Source organism: Cervus elaphus, chromosome 4, assembly GCF_910594005.1.
Source record: "Cervus elaphus chromosome 4, mCerEla1.1, whole genome shotgun sequence".
Classification (NCBI taxonomy): Eukaryota; Metazoa; Chordata; class Mammalia; order Artiodactyla; family Cervidae; genus Cervus; species Cervus elaphus.
The window spans coordinates 43,607,946-43,624,449 of NC_057818.1; the positions used below are offsets into that span (position 1 = coordinate 43,607,946).

General features: G+C 40.3%; 2 protein-coding genes across 6 annotated transcripts in view; one reads left to right on the forward strand and one right to left on the reverse strand.

Moving 5' to 3' along the window:
• Positions 1 to 6,017, forward strand: part of TDRD12 (tudor domain containing 12) — a 75,501-nt gene extending 69,484 nt beyond the window's left edge. For all 5 annotated transcript variants that reach the window (XM_043899064.1, XM_043899061.1, XM_043899062.1 and 2 more), the window contains 6 exons: positions 1,671 to 1,780; positions 3,131 to 3,191; positions 3,277 to 3,390; positions 3,477 to 3,630; positions 3,715 to 3,790; positions 4,231 to 6,017. In XM_043899064.1, the coding sequence (XP_043754999.1) occupies positions 1,671 to 1,780; positions 3,131 to 3,191; positions 3,277 to 3,390; positions 3,477 to 3,630; positions 3,715 to 3,790; positions 4,231 to 4,322 (607 nt within the window). In that variant the 3' untranslated portion in view covers positions 4,323 to 6,017. The remainder of the gene's footprint in view (positions 1 to 1,670; positions 1,781 to 3,130; positions 3,192 to 3,276; positions 3,391 to 3,476; positions 3,631 to 3,714; positions 3,791 to 4,230) is intronic.
• A 1,099-nt stretch (positions 6,018 to 7,116) lies between these two features.
• Positions 7,117 to 16,504, reverse strand: part of SLC7A9 (solute carrier family 7 member 9) — a 29,227-nt gene continuing 19,839 nt past the window's right edge. The window contains exons 11-13 of the mRNA XM_043899067.1: positions 15,500 to 15,649; positions 8,169 to 8,343; positions 7,117 to 7,292 (exon numbers count right to left, since the gene is read on the reverse strand). Coding sequence (XP_043755002.1) covers positions 7,228 to 7,292; positions 8,169 to 8,343; positions 15,500 to 15,649 — 390 coding nt within the window. The 3' untranslated portion in view covers positions 7,117 to 7,227. The remainder of the gene's footprint in view (positions 7,293 to 8,168; positions 8,344 to 15,499; positions 15,650 to 16,504) is intronic.

Here is a 16,504-nt window from a genome sequence, read left to right on the forward strand (position 1 = left end):
GTGGACTCCTATCTACAGGGAAGTCCTCCATACTTACTCTTGAGATACTCTTTTAAAACTGAAGATGCCACTGCAGTTGAGTAGGGTTACTCAAGACAGAGGTGGGTCACTTACAGGAAACCCCACAACTACTGTTGAGCCCCGGCTCTGAACCAAGCACGCTGCTCAGTCCCTGCACAGATGATTCTGCAGTCTTACAGGAGTGTTGGACACCTGTGGTCATAAACATAGATGCAGGGAAGTGCAGAGACCACGAGAGCTACCGAGGAAGCTTGCCTCCCAGGAAGGGACTCCATTTCAGGAGATGAATAGGCAGCTGTGGTATTTGCTGGACCAGAATCGAGAAGCATGGCGCCATTCTTAGAGCAGATTAGAAAGGGGGACAGAGACTGGGGGTCTGAAAGGTTGACAGACACAGGGGAGTGTGTATAATTGTGTCACTCTGAGTCCTCAGGACTGAGAAGATAGTGGCAGGGTTGGCTGTTCAAGGATGTTTCTCAGAGAGCAGCCAGCTCAGAGCAGAGGAGACACTGAGTGGGTTTTGGACTTGAGTTTCAGGTTATTGAAGGTATAAACCTAGAGTGCAGGAAAGTGGGTGGGGAGGCTCTAATTGGCTGGTGTTTGAGGACAGTCATGACTTGTGTACGTGTGGGAGGAGGAAGGAACTGATCCCCAGTAAATGAGGGCTGAGGAGGTCAGAGCCGTGGTGGAGGAAGAGGGTGGGCGACGGAGGGTCTAAGGCCGCACAGTGGTGAAGGGAATGAAGCCTGAGAAGGGGTCCACGCCTGAGTGGTTGGACCATGGGACACTGCCCTCCATGCCACAGGCTTCACATGTGTCAGTCAGATGTGCTCTTGGAGACACACGTGCACACTCCCTACCCATAGGGGTGTAATACATGTGTTCGTGTAGATTTGCTCCTTTAGGCTTCAATTAACTCAGAAAGGATGCACAAGAAATGATTTATGTTTTCTCCCTTCAGAAAGGAAATCGGTGGCTGGGGAACAGAGGGGAGGGGAGAGATTTTTCTAAAATACTGAACAACATGTATGTGGTTACCTGTTAAAACAACCAAAAGAAAAACACAATTTTTTGTAAGAATGAGATTGCCCTCTATATATTGATATGGTGTAATTTCCAGTTATTAAGTACAATAAAGTAAGGGACAGAAAAAGAGAATGTAATGTAGTAGGTTCCCATGTGTTTAAACATGTGTGTGTGTTTTAGATAGAAAGATACAGAGGGCAGTATTTGCTTTTTCTTGCAAAGAATGTTCCTAGCAATAGACCAGGAGTGGTAAGAGGGTGTCTGGGAAGCTGGGGCAGGAGAGGAAAGGAGATGGCTTGTACTTTCTGCTCTTTGAAGTGGGCAGCGGTGCATACAATTCTCAGAGTTAAGCGATTTGAAAAGAACCTTATTTTGGCAAATGAGTTCCTGCACTTGTTGGATGATGTATGTCCATCAGTCACTCGGCTGACGCCAGTGCCCAGAGCTGGTGACCTGCCTGTCGTCTGTCCGTGAGCTGTAAGTTCTGTGAAGGCGTGACTGCTGCAGCAGGCTTCTCAGCCATGCCTGGCTGGCCTGCCTCCCTCTTCTTGCTGGAAATCCCTGTAGGGAGCCAGATTTTTCCTCTCTTCATCTCATGGTTAACCTCTGCCTCTTCCGCCCAGGATACCTTCTTCCAGAGAAGACAGTGCTTGCCTGCCGAGCACATGGCAAGAGGACAAGGGCTCGGAGAAAGGAACTGACTCCAAGACAGACTCAGAAAACCGAAAGCACGGTTGGTTATATAAAAGATGGGTAACTCAAAATCACTAATGCTTGGAAATTTTCTGATGTTTAGGCTTTCCGCTTTTAGATGAATTAGAAGGTGATATAAACTGATGTTACCTAACTTTCTATTTTTGACAATTCAGCTTCCAATCTTTTTTCTGTAACTTTTTTCCTTTTTGTTATTTGAGGTATAATGCTTATCCAGTAAAAGTGCACAGATCTTAAACATAGAAAATTTTCCTGTGTGCACATGTCCATTACCCCACCCAGGTCAGGCTGTTGGCCATTTCCAGAATCCCAGTGGTCTCCCTTCCATACCCTTCCTGTCTGTAACCCTGCCTCGGAGCCCCTGTTCTTACTTAGCCCCTGTTCTTACTTACTATACCATCAGTGTTGCTGAATTAGAAGCACATGGTATACACTCTTGTGTCTTCTTTCATTCAACATTATGTCTGTGAAATTCATTTAGATTATTGTAAGTAGCAGTGGTACTTTATTGCTGAGTCATATTCTGTGATATGGGCTTCCATTGTGGCTTAACTGGTAAAGAATCTTCCTGCAATGCAGGAGACCTGGGTTCAATCCTTGGGTTCGGAAGATTCCCTGGAGAAGGGATGGGCTACCCACTCCAGTGTTCTAGCCTGGAGAATTCCATGCACCATATAGTCCATGGGGTCGCAGAGAGTCGGACATGACTGAGTGACTTTCACTTTCATTCTGTGATATGAATATACTGCAATTTATTTCCCCATTTGCCTGTTGAAAGACATTGTTTTCAGTTTTTGACTATTGTTAACAAAGCCCCTTATAAACATTTTTGCTCAAGTCTTTGAAAGCCTCAGACATTTTAGACTGAGAATTTCAATTGCACTGATTTACGAAGTGTTATGTACTGGAGTGGTCCTTGCATGTACTGATTGCTGTTCTGGAAATTGTTAGGGGTCCTAGCAGGTTGAGATAGCAGTGGTGTCCTATGGCCAACAATTACATGTGGTCCTTTTTCAGAGAGTTTACATTCCCGATTGTTGATTGTTTAATCATAATACTAGTCAAGGTAAATAGTTCTTTTCTTAATCTAGTATTTGTTTAATTGGTTACACTAAGTGATGTACATTTTTTTTAAATTGTTCTTTGCAACTGGATACTTTGGTTACTATGAAGTTTATGCTAATATTCTTAGTAGTTCCTGAACTAAAAGTTGCATAAAATGCCAAAAGTACCTATAATATATATATTATATATATAATGGAGTCATATTTGTTATTTGTAATATATATATGTGTTATATATGATATATATATAAATATTATGAAGTCACATATAAATAACCTATAGGAAAATTTGACTTTTTGTACAGAAACGTTACCGGAAAACACTGGAGGTGCTTCCATCAACAAAACTACAGAGCCGCCGAAAAGGTACACTCATTGCTGGGGTCTGCTTTCCTTACTTGCCTAGCAAATACACAGAGATGAGTATATAATCCTCTTCCCTTTCTTCCAGCTTCCACCCACAAATAAAATGGTTCCAAAAAGAGGATGTGGTCATACTGAAGATAAAAATAAGGAATGTAAAAGATTACAAATGTAAATACTTTAGAGATAGAGTCGTTTTCAGGTGGGTTTATGTATAGCTTATAAAATAAAATAGAAATAATTTCTAATGTTTGAAAAGGCTGACTTTATTTCTTTTTGTAAATCTAGTGCCTGGGTAGGAGAGAAATTTTACTTGGCTGATTTGGAGCTGCAAGCCAACATAATAAAAGATGATTGCAAATGCATAATTAAATATGACGAACCTGTAATCACTCTTGCAAAAGAGCAAAAAGAGTCTTGGTGTGGCTTACTCAAACAGAGGGTGAGTAGAAGTCAGCCATGCTTGGTCTTAACACCCTGAGTACATTTTATTCTCTTAAGTAATGTAAATTGTTATGTTGAACAGAATCCAAATGTGGCTTTTGATTTTGATCACTGGGAAGACTGTGATGAGGATAAGGAGGATAGCCACTTTGCCAAAGGTAAGAGGAGGTGCACCCACTCCCCAGGAGAGTTGTAGGACCTGAGCATCATGGGGGTGGACGCAGCCACTCAGCAGATCCCAGGAATGCAGCCTTTGTAAGAAGGGGCAGTTAATGTAAAGCCCTCAGGCGTTAGTTTTCTCCTTGTGGTTGATCTTGGTGCTAAATGTTCTGCTTTGAGAAAATATCAACTCTTGGTTATAAACACACCTCCTTATAACACTTGTACAAATAATTCTCCTAGGAAAATAACTTACCCATAAGCAGGCAAATTTTACTTGCATGTTTCTTGCTTAAAATAATGAAAACTTGAGTCATAAAATAGAGAGCTAGAACCCAAGGGATTTTTTCTGCAATGACCAAACTAATGGGGGTGGGGGAAGATTTGCTAATGAATCTATAATTATTAACATATTTTTAATAACATCTACCTTTTTTAGTTGTAAATTCTAAAAACCTGTCCTGCAGTGTGGCAGGCTTGGTTGAGACCAGTGACAAAAGTTCCGATGAAGATGAAAGTGATAGTGAATGAGAATGTGAATTAAAACCTGGAGAGCAGCCAGAGGGTTCTAACCAGAAATGGATATTGCTGTGTGACCAGAAGCTAAGAAGACAGGCCTTTTTTCCCCTCAAGGATCAAGCGTTACTGTCACCTTGCGGCACTGGGATTAGTAATGGTGATAAATTCTTAACTGATAGAAAAATGAGTTGATGATGAGACTCTGGAAGGAAGGTGGAAGCAGAGACACTGTGAGTGCTGGGCTGTCCTGCTGGTCGCCTGGTGTGAAGCCTGCCTTGACACTCAGGCATTCAGGTAATGAACTGTACCACCTGGGGTTCATTGTTATTTTTTCATCTGTGTTTGGTACATTCGTAAAACCTGATCTTGCACATATAAATTGGGGTTTCTTAAAATTCATACTCTGCACTGCTTAACAGACCTCAGCGGCTTCCCTGGTAGCTCAGATAGTTAAGAATCTGCCTGCAGTGCAGAAGACCTGGGTTTGATCCCTGGTCAGGAAGATCCTCTGGAGAAGGAAATGGCAACCCACTCCAGTATTCTTGCCTTAGTTCCATGGGCAGAGGATCCCGGCAGGCTACAGTCCATGGGGTCGCAAAGAGTCAGACATGACTGAGCAACTAACACTTCGCTTCACTTTCAGCCATGAGTTGGTTGGCATTCAACATAACTGTGTGTGCTAACACTCCTAGTAGTCTTTACATATTGATAGCCGGTTACCCAGGGTAAGCTGACATCTTGCGAAGAGACAGGCCACGGGTGAGAATGGGCTTGCCTCAGCAATGGCACCCTGACCAGGGCTTCCTGGAGGTGAAGCTTCTGAAGTGCCCTCGGAACCTGCAGCGTCCGGGACAAACGGGACACAGGTCTCTCTCCAGTGGAAACGGAAGAGGACTTGTGCCTGGAGGTAACGCTCAGAGTACCTGCACATGGCGAGCCCTGAAAATATTCATGACCTCATCCTGGGGTGAGGCTGCAGCACCCACAGTCACGAGGTCATCAGGAAATGTGCATTTGTCATGAGCACTTAAATGTGGGAATGCCCAGAGCCTGGCTTTCCACGTTAACTGGAGAAGTTAGGTGGGCAAGCTGTTGGCAAATTTACACCCTGTGCACTGCTTCAGTGTGGGTCTGGCAGCTTTGCCTAGAATTGGAAAATAACATGATAGAACATGACCGTTAGGACGGCCCCCAGAATCTTTATTCTTTTTTACACATCAGAAAGCACAGGTGCCCACGTTTGTCTATGTCCCAGGTGTGAAGCACCACCTGAACGGGAGGTAACCTTTGTCATCAAGCTGTCATGTCCCATGAGCAGGCGTGACCGTCCTTTTGCTCTCAGTTTCCTCATCTGTAAAATAAGACGGCCTGCTCCTTGGTGGGCACTGCCCAGCGGTGGGGCCTGGAGTGCTGCTGGGCGGAGGCATGCCGCTGCCCTCTGAGGGGAGGGGTGGTGTCCAGCCGGGACAGCTGTCAGAGTCGCATCCTTGCCGCCACTGTGAGCCCACGGTTCACTGGCACATGAGGTACACTGGGGGTGATTGTCCTTTTTTCCTGGCTGAACTGGGCCGGCTCTTCAGGAAGTTGTGGTGTCTTTGCTGGCAGAGGTTCTGGTCTGTGAAGCTCTTGTAACATTCTTATCCCATGTACGTTTCGGTAAATACAGCTTTCACTCCCACTGGGGAGGCCACTGGGTCGGTGGCCAGGCCTCCTGAGCTGCACTGGCTTTTGCCCTGAGGTTGTTGGGCACCTGCAGTGTATGTGCCATTGTATTGTCTCTTTCATAAAACGCAACACATAATAATAGCAAGCAGTAGAGCCGCACAGATGTGTGCCCAGGTAAAAACGATGGGGTTTCCTGTTCTCAGAGAAGATGTAACGCTGATTCTCGTTCACTAACAGCTGAGTGAAAGTATTGGGCAGAGGATGGCTACATGTTTAAATTTCAGTTTCTTTTTTCAGACATTTAAATTTACGACTATTTGAAGTTCTGAATTACGTTCTGTAAGATACAGGACTACTTGCTTGTGAAATGTAAACAATTACTAATTGTTTTTTGTTGTTGTTGTTCTCTACTATTAATACATACTGATTTCATGTTTTGGGAAAGTTTCTGAAATGCATGGTAAAAGTACCTTTGTAATGCTTCAAAAATTGCTCATGTTCTTAGTTTTGGTGTGAAAGTCTTTTGCAATATATCAATAAAATTTCAGTGTTTTCATGGAAATGTTACTTTTTCCATTCTTTTAGACCATATTTTGTCTGGAATATTCCTGAGTGCCAAATGCAATAGAATTTTATACACCATACTTCTTGGTTTGACTAAAATACCAGTGAAGGTTGTCAGGGGACCTGTGACACTGAGCTTCTTGTGGACACAGGCTGCAGGTGGTTCTGGGCAGTCAGCTTTGCCCTGTAGGCCTTGACATCCAGCCTAGGACGGACCTGCCACATGTGTCCCAGGTGAAATATAGGAAGGGGTGGGGGTAGGTAGTAAAGCATTCATACTTGAGTATTTTAAAAATCTGTTTCAGTCAAAGCCAAGTTTCATCAATTTTATATTTAAATGTATATATGCATGTGTGTGTGTGTATGCACCTTTCTGATGGTGGAGCTGAAAGAACACCCTTTATTGAAGTAGGTGTGATGTGCCCCTTGCTAGAGTCATTGTGTGTTGGCACTGGCCCTGATTTAGTCCTTCCCACCACCACCGTTCTTCTGGTTATGTCCTCGCCTGCTGATTTCAGCCAGCACCCACCCAGAGAATTAAGGATAGCTAAAAATAATAGTATCATACACGTGTGAATATGTTTGTTTGTTTTTTTCTTAAGAAAAACATCAGGAAGAAATAACCACAAATATTGCTTACAAAAATAAGTTCCTCACAGCTTGGATTTGGCACAAGAGGCAGAGCTTGTTACTCTGGAGCTTCCTCTGGGGGCACGACTTCCATCAGCATCTGAAGGTGCATGGTGAGAGGCTCTGGGGGGGAAGTGCAGTTAGAAAAGCGTCAATAAAAATCAGCTTCACCCCACTTACTGGTGAGCAGTGACACTGTTACTCCTTGGTGATGTGTCTCCTGTTAGACCTGTGCTCGGAGGACACAGGTAGGTAGAGATGGGCAGACCATCCTGGGAGCTGTGGTGGTTCTTTGGAGATAAGTTATTTCCCATGAAAGCATTAGGAACCTTCTGAATATTTTACTGCCACCAGACCATTTATAGGAAAAACATGAATGACTCAGTTATATGTGTATATTTAACTACGGTTGACCAAGGCTGACTGTGTAGTCTGAAGTCACTTAGTCGGCATTTCCTTTAACATACAGGTGGTTCATTCGCTCTGCTTCCTTAATTCTAACTTAACAGTTTTTGCTGGGAACAGCTTGGCTAAACACTCCAAAGCTGAGAAATAAGGTGTATTTGGGTGGGGCCTTTAGGTTGTAAGTTATCCTGGCTAGATTCTCTGTCAATATAATCAAATGCAAGTCCACTTTCAGAGGCATAGGCAAGTGGGCTGGTTTTCTGATAGTTATTAACCTTTTCTTTTGTTTTTGTAGTAAAGCACCAGCAACCCCTCAGCTTTAGGCTTAGGTCAGCGTAAAGAGGTTGGAGGCAGAAGGAGCTCTTTCAAGAAAGGAGCAAAGTCCTTGGGAAATAATAGAGGCCACAGGTGGACCCCAGGGGTGTCACCCTGAGGGGAACAGGTCACGTGTCCTCCCAAAGAGGAGATGAAATTTGTTAGCTGTGTGAGACCTGTGACAAGAAAGCCCTGGTAGCATCGGGGCAGATGAGGCTGCGGGGTGCTGGGCTTGCCTGGCTTCACTAACAGCACAGCGGTCCCCCGCCTGATACTTACTTGAGATTTTCTGAGCCCATCCAAACTTATAGTGGACAAAGAGGAAATAAAATACAAGGCCGCTCAGCATAAACAACACACAGTAGAGATACTCCCACGCAGGTTTGCTGATGATTGGAGCCAGAACCAAAAACACGGATAAGAGAGTCACCAAGATGGGGATGAAAATGGGCACCTGCAGGCAAAACAACAAGGAGTCACGACTTGGCCGTGTGCATTTGTTTCCCTTTTGAAATTTTTCATACCCTTGATAGAGAAAGAAGAATGTAGTTAGTTTCAATCACTTGTAAGTAAATTTGCTGACCGCATTTCACCTGTTCTTTTTCTTTTCCCTAGATTATAAAGAAAACGCCTTCACATCATTTTACCTGTAAAATACACATCACACATTTCTCACTGACAAGGACTTCGATTTTAACATGTTGGTTCCCTCCTTGCTCTGTCTCATGATTAATTTGTTGTCGGAATTGGATGGTGTGTCCTACACTGTCTTCATCTGGCTCTGCTGATAACTTGCTCCTCTGTCCCTCTCATCTGCTCTAAACCGGTGATTAGACCTGGAGGCAAGCGCCCTTTATGGTGGAGCGGTGCACTTCCTTTCGTCACCTCAGGAAGCAATTAAGGTCTGACTGCCACACTTTCGAATCCCTGAAGTCAATCAGTGAGTTCAGGGGCTGGAGAGACATCCAGTCCTAGCAGATCTGGATTCACCCATTTCTCCAGGAAGCTGTTTCTTTTCGGTAGGAAAGGGACACTTAGAAACCATCATCTGGGTGGATGGAGTATTCAGTGTTCTTTCACCAGGACAGAGAAAAATTATTTTTTTTCAAGAAGGGGAAAACATTGCACAAATGATTCTAATAGTTTTGATTCAAACGTAAGATTGCACTTTTTTCCTTATTTTACTCTAGACTTACATTTTCTTTCCTAATGCTTCTTTTTGAAAATCTTCATAATGGCTTTCACATGATTACTTATTTTCTTTATCTTACAATGTGCCTATAACAAAATAACTATACCAGTTCAGTTCAGTTGCTCAGTCGTGTCTGACTCTTTGCAACCCCATGGACTGCAGCATGCCAGGCTTCCCTATACCAGTACTACCACTGTAAGTAGCATGAAGTTTAAGACTTTTTTTGTAGTTCTTTTTAACAGAAGAGTATAAGCCACAAGGGAAGTGCTATTAAAAGTCATGCACTTTAGTATCAGTTCTGGTAATTATGCTCTGTGTGGTTATGTCATCTACTTTTTATAGAGTAATATTTTTTAATCTCCATTTGTTTGGAGTTTTCAGGGATTTGCTCTTTCCCTTTTCAGTGTTTTATTTTTTTATATTATAAATTTTTTCTTGAGTTTGCTTTATTCTTCCAGTATTTCTTTTTGAGAATAAGCACATGTATATGCACAAACATGCATACACCTGTTCATCTTCCACTACGTTTACATGAAAGGTAGCAAATACATAAAACACAGTGTTACACCTTGTTTTTTTCCATTAATATACTTCAGAGATAGCAGTGTTGTATAAAATTACTTATCCATTTTACTGCTGCATACCACTCTACTTGGTGGATGTTCCAAACTTATTCAGCTAGTCTTCCACTAATTGACATTTGGTTTGTGTTGAGTCTTTTTCTTTTACAGTTAATGCTGCAATAAATGACCCTGGGTATGTTTCATATTTTTTGTCAACTTCACTTGGGGATGGATTACCTCAAAACAAGATGACTGGTTCATAAGGTAAATGCATATGTAATTTTGCTGGATATGGCCAGGTTTCCATCCATAGTGGCTATATCATTTGAATTCCACTAGCAGTGTTGGAAAAGGCTATTTTCCCCATGGCCACCTCCATGGGGTGTGGCCAAACTCTAGGATTTCTGCCCCATCTTATAAGCAAGAAATGGTAGCTCGTTAGAATTCTGGCGTCTGTCTCTTGTTAGGAACAAAAGTGTGTGCTGGGGTCCATTTGTTTCATGTTTAAGTGTCACTGCATTTTTCTCATTGAACTGTCTTTTGTGAATTGTGTCCATTTATATCAATATATTTTGTCCATTTCAGTTGTTAGTAACTCCCATCTCAATTTTAGGAACTCTTTAAATGAGGGCTGTTAGCCTTTTTTGTGTGTGTGATATTATTGCAGATATTTCCCCTAATATCATATATATGTGCTTTCAATTTTCTTCTCCTTATTTGAATGCATGCATTTTTATTTTGGCCAGGAGATATGGTTGCCCTTTTTAAAAAATTACTTCTTGATTTTTGAGTTACTGGAAAGGTTTTCTCCATTCTTGGATTACAAAACAGTTTATGTTTCCTTCATGCATCAGTACTGTGATATTTAAATTTTAGAATATATATTTTAATATTTAAATTTATTATTTAGTGGCCAGGTTTTCCCTGGCCATTCTTGCTATTAATAGTTTGTTCTTCAATATGAACTGTATAATCAGCTGGTCTAATTCCAGAGAAAAAATTAGATGCTTGTTTTTTATTGTAGTTACATGAAATGTCTAAATGAACAATGCTGAGTTTCCCTATCCAAGATGATGATGAATTTCCATTTGTTCAAGTTACTTTTTTTGTCTTGCGGGAGAATTTTACTTTTCCACTGAGAAGTCTAACCTCTTGTTAAAGTTTATGGCTAGGTTTTTGTTTTGGACAGAGTTGGGGAAAGATGAGGTGTTGTCTTTCATTTTCTTTTAATTGCCCATCATTTTTATAAATAAAGGCAATTGATTTCAGTGTCTTAATTTTATGTCTTATTACTTTACTATATTTTCTTGTAGTTTCTTCTTTGATCCTTTTGGGTTTTCCAGGTGTACAGTTTTTTTTATTTTCTTTGAATGGAGAAAGACTTTCAAAAATCTTCTCTAATCCTTACGCTCCAGATTGCTTTCTCTTACGTAATTGCCTGGCTGCTATCTTCAGAACAGAGCTAAGATTGCTTTTTGCCATAAGGTATGTTTGTGTGTGTGATCATACCAAGGACAAGATATTGCATTTCTATTTGTGTCTCTATCAGTGATGTACGTTGAATTTTATCTGGTGGTTTTTGGCATCTGTGGGAGGTGATCATAGGGGTATTCACCGTAGGTATATTAATATAATGAATTACATCCCCCATGAATTAAATCCAGTTCATTCTGATCTTTAACCACGTTCGTACAGACTGGACTTAGTCGTGGTATGTTTTTAATAGAATTGGATTCTATTTGTTAAATTATTTTATGATTTTTCTATCAATATTCAAAAGTGAGATTGGTCTGTGATTTTTCTGTGCTGTCTTTGCAAGGTTTGGTATTACTGTTACAGTCCATAAAAATAATTTGAAAAACCAGTAAAACAACCTGTAGCTTACCTGAAAAAAAAACACAAAAACAGCATAAATACACAGATAAACAAAAATGGAGAAATAATCTCCAGAACATAGGAAGTTTTTTTAAAAAAATCATAAACTTATTTTGTATAGCTGTATACAAATAAATTCAAACACCTACATGAAATGGACAGTTTTCTAGGAAAATACAGCTTACTAAAACTAACCCCAGCAGAATCTGAGTTCATGGTGAAATTCTAAAAAATAATCCAGTTAAGCATCTTAAGTTCTTTCTTTAGCTTTACTGATTCCTTCTACACTCTTTTGGTTTTCTTAGTTGATTTTTCTCTTGCTTTTTGAGTTGTCTATTTAATTTGTTTTTTGTTGATGTAAGTAATATAGCAGAACTTCCTTAAAGCACTGATCATAGATTATATGTCTTGTTTTCATTATTGTTATTTTTAGGAGTTTATGCACTTTGATTTCCTGTCTCCATTTGGACCGAAAAGAATGTTAATTTTTAAAATTGATTTCCTGTTTTATTGCATTATAGACAGAGAATGTACTCTGTATCATTTCTGACTTTTTAATCGGAGTTTTTCTTGGTGGCATTACAGATTCAGACCTGTCCCCTCTTTACCTGAAAAGGTGTGACTGCTGTTTGGGGGACTCAGAATTTGATAGGAATCTCTAAAATGTAACTGTTATGTTGTTTTAGATCTTCAGTCACTTTTACTAGTGATGTGCCTGGATCTATCCTGCTCTGAGGCAGATGTTTTAAAGTCTTCTATTTGTGTGTGTCTGTTTCTCCTTGTGTTTCCTGTGGTTTTATTTCGTAAAAGTAATTACATGGTGTGGTAAATAGGTTTTCATAACTCTTATCTCTTTAGCCATTATTACTAAATGGTCTTTGTCTTGTGTTCTGGGTCTGAGTGCTTGTCTGATAAGATCACAGCCCCTATTTTCTACGTATTTTCATTTGCTTGGTTTTTCTTTGCCTATCCTTTTAATCTTTCACCACTTTGTAAACCTGCCTAAAAATTATTTTTTTCTTTTAATGAGCAATTTAAACTATTTAAGCTGAATAAGCCAGTTTATTCATACAGCTGGTAAGTTTGGTCTTCATATTGTTTCACGTGTCTATATAAAGTACCTTCTACTTAACTGTCAGTTTCCTGCTCTTTGAAGAGTGACATTCTATGGGAAAATTCTCACCAGAGGCTCTACTTCCTTTATTGTTAAAGTGGGAAAAATTACCATGTATCAAGTGAAATCCCAAACTTCTATGTAGAGTTTTCAGATATAACTAAAAGACAGTAAATGCATATATATATCCAACATGTGTTCTGGGCTTCCCTGGTGGCTCAGTGGTAAAGAATCCACCTGCAATGCAGGAGACAAGGGTGCAGTCCCTGGGTCTGCAAGATCCCCTGGAGAGAAGGAAATGGCAACTCATTCCAATATTCTTGCCTGGAAGATGACATGGCTGGAGAAGCCTGGCAGGCTGCAATCCATGAGGCCATAAAGAGTCAGACATGAGTTAGTGACTAAACAACAACAAATGTGTTACACCTAGAAGTTAGCTGCTTTAAAAAATGATTTCCTGGGCACCAATTAGTATGACTGTTAGTAAATGGTTACCTTTAATGCAATAACATGTTTCCCAATGTCTGCTTTTCAATACACCTACACATGATGGTAACTTGTGTCGGGTTTGGAATGTCATTTGAAACTTTTCACACACATGTATTAAAAATACTATAGCGGGCTTTGGAAATTTAAATACTCATTTTTTCCCATATAACTATCAGTTAGACATAAGACTATTAAGAGATTCATAGATTCTGTAAAGTTTGGGAATGTTAAACAACTAATAAGCAAAAAAACAACAGTAACAACAAAAAACCTTAATAAGCATTTTACTGAGAAAATGTCAACCAGGAAGATATTCTGATTTGTTCCCCTGTTTGAGTCTTTATATATAGGTTCTTTCATGATGATGTTTCATGGGTATGTGTGTGTGTGTGTTGGATATATTTATCTACACTATTTTTCTTGCTTCTCAACCCAGGGATCGAACCCAGGTCTCCCACATTGCAGGCAGATTCTTTATCGACTGAGCCACCAGGGAAGCCCTTTCTTCTGAGCATTACCATTATAAATAGGTATAATATAATACCTTTGTCTCCCCTTTTTTTGTTCATAATAAGCAGTAATGAAGTAAGCTTTCTTCTCCCCCATCCAGCATCTAATTTCTTTTTTATTGTTGTTGTTGTGTCAGTTCATTTTATTTATTATTATTTTTTTTTCCCCAGCATCTAATTTCAAATGGTACCCTAAAGCAGTTTCTCTGACACACTTCCCTTAACTTGAATACTTTCCTATGCTTTCTCGTCCACTTTTGTTATATTATGTTGTCGGTGCTTAATAAGTACATACTGTTTTGTCATCCTTATCTCCTCTCGTTAAGTCTTAGTTCTTAAATATATTCACCTTATGCCCATGACTTTTTGGTTTCTAAAGCTCATTCTCTAGTGATGCCAAAGGAAGGAAGGTCTCATATAACAATGTATGCTTTGAGTTCTCTCATTGGTAACTTTATTCTTCAAGGTCAGCTTGAGTAGATATAAAATATTTGACTTACATTTTCCTTCCTTGAATATCTTAAATAAGTTGCCCACTGTCTTATGGCATAAAGTGTAGCTGGTAAGAACTCTGATGCCTGTATATTTCCTTTTCTTTATAAGTGAATTGGGGTGGAAGAGGACAAGAAAGAGGATGTGATATACCCAAAGTGTTTTAAAAAAAAAAAAAAATCCATAGTTTTATCAGAATGTATTTATTGTTGCCCACTCTAGTTAGGATACCCCAGTTACACTGTATGCCTTTCAGTGTGTTGATTCAAGTCTCTGCCTCCTCTTAAGGTCCCCTCTCCTCCTTTCCTTCCAAATTCAGGAAATGTTTCTTAAATCACATCTTTTAAGAATTCTATTACTTGCATTTTCTTCTTCAGCAACTCCAGTTACACATATGATAATCTCTCTCATTTTCTTTCCTGTCTCCTTATTTTTTCTCAAATCCTTTTTATATCTGTTTGAGAGGTTTTGTGCAGATTACAAATCTGTGCTACCATCATGATTTTACATGCTTGATTTCCTGATTGAGGGGAACTGCCTGATCGCAGCAGGCCACTCTACACCTCTGCTGACTTTAGCAACTGGGTAACAGTCAAGCTACCGTGCCAGAAAGACTTTTAACCAGATTTCTGAAACAGAATTCCAAAGATAAAGACACTATTTTTATTCTTGCTATATAGTTTCTGAAGCCCTCTTCTTGCCTACCTTTTTCTTAAATCTGTGCTTGTTATCATAAGAATATATGTGCTAAGTCGCTTCAGTCATGTCCAACTCTTTGCGACCCTATGGACTATAGCCCTCCAGGGTCCTCTGTCCATGGGATTCTCCAGGCAAGAATACTGGAGTGGGTTACCATTTCCTTCTCCAAAGAATATATGCCATAGGTTTAAAAAAAAAAGCCCGTAACCTAAGCAAAACACAATACATTCTCCTTCCCCACCGGTATATGGACCCACAGCAGCCATGGAGGCAGGTGGGAAGGAGCCTAAGACAGATTGCAGAAGTGGACTGTAGGTGGCTGCATGCACAGGAACAGGTCTGGGTCTGAGTCCGAAGTTCCCATCAGTAGACAAAAAGTGTATGCTTGAGAGATCCTGGAACTGCCAGAACTGGAAATCTCCCTTTGCTTAGACAGGTCACAGGTATTGCTGATAACGTTAATAAATGAATAGTGAGATGGCTGACTGGATCATAATTTATATGAGATGAAGAGGAAACTCCACTCTTAAGTATGACATTCAGGAGAAAAGGTTGAAAATAGAAAGCAGACTCCTAGAACTTAAAATAGTTACATCTAAATGAATAAATTAGTTACCTCTGTCTAGCTCACTTCAGGAAAACAAAGCCACTTGTGACATTTGGGGAACTAAACCTACCTTGATAGGTCTTTTCAGTTCTTTCCTTGTAAACCTCATCACAATTAGTCCAGTGATCGTCAAACCATAAAACAGCCATGCAGCAAAACTGAAGTAATTGACTAATGAGTTTATGTCACCAGGGATGATGTAAATGATCGCTATCATGCTCTAGAAGAAAGAAGAATGAATTCTTAGGTCATCAGTACATGAAAACATTACCCTTACGACTTCACAAAAGACAAAAGAAGCAGTGGATAAACACCTTAATGTGAAAGAAAACTTTTGTTTATCCCATTATATTTGGGGTCAAGTCAGACTGGTGAAATTATAGCTCTTTTCTTTGAGGTGTGATGGAAAGGACTTGGAAGATAGGTAGCTCTTTTCAACAGGAGAAAAACAAAATGTATATCACATCAGCTTCCTAATTATTAATTTTCCCGGCAGAGAGTTTTCACTAGGGGAAAGAACCCTGCACTAGAAAACCCAGGCTGTCTAGGTCTGGTATTGACTGCATTTACTGCACTATCCTGGACTTGTAATTCCTGTAATTCTGGATCTGTTTTCTCATCTCCAGAGGGAGTAGGTTGACAGAGAACAGGGGCTCTCCTCAGGATGGGAGGAAGATTCTGGCCCTTAAGCTATGGTGTGGATGGTCCAGAGTTGCCCATAATAGATACATACAACCAAGGACTACCCCTCACTGAGAAATTCCAATCAGAAAATGTAAAAGGGCCTTTAGTTCACAAGCGTCCCATGACTTATGAATTATTGGACCACAATGAGAAGCTGTTGTCATTAGCCACCTCGTAAAATGCCTGACTCTCCTTCCCCATAAGCTAGTGGGGTTTTGTACAGTTTGTTACCAGGGACCCAGAGCACACAAATGTGCATGTAAGACATGTAGAGGGTACAAGCTTGGAAGATTCAAACAGTATCTTTCATAGATAAATTTAGAACAAGGAGCAGAAATTGGGTAAGTTATTTTAATTGTTTTGAACTTCTTTATATACCTGAGGACTGGGG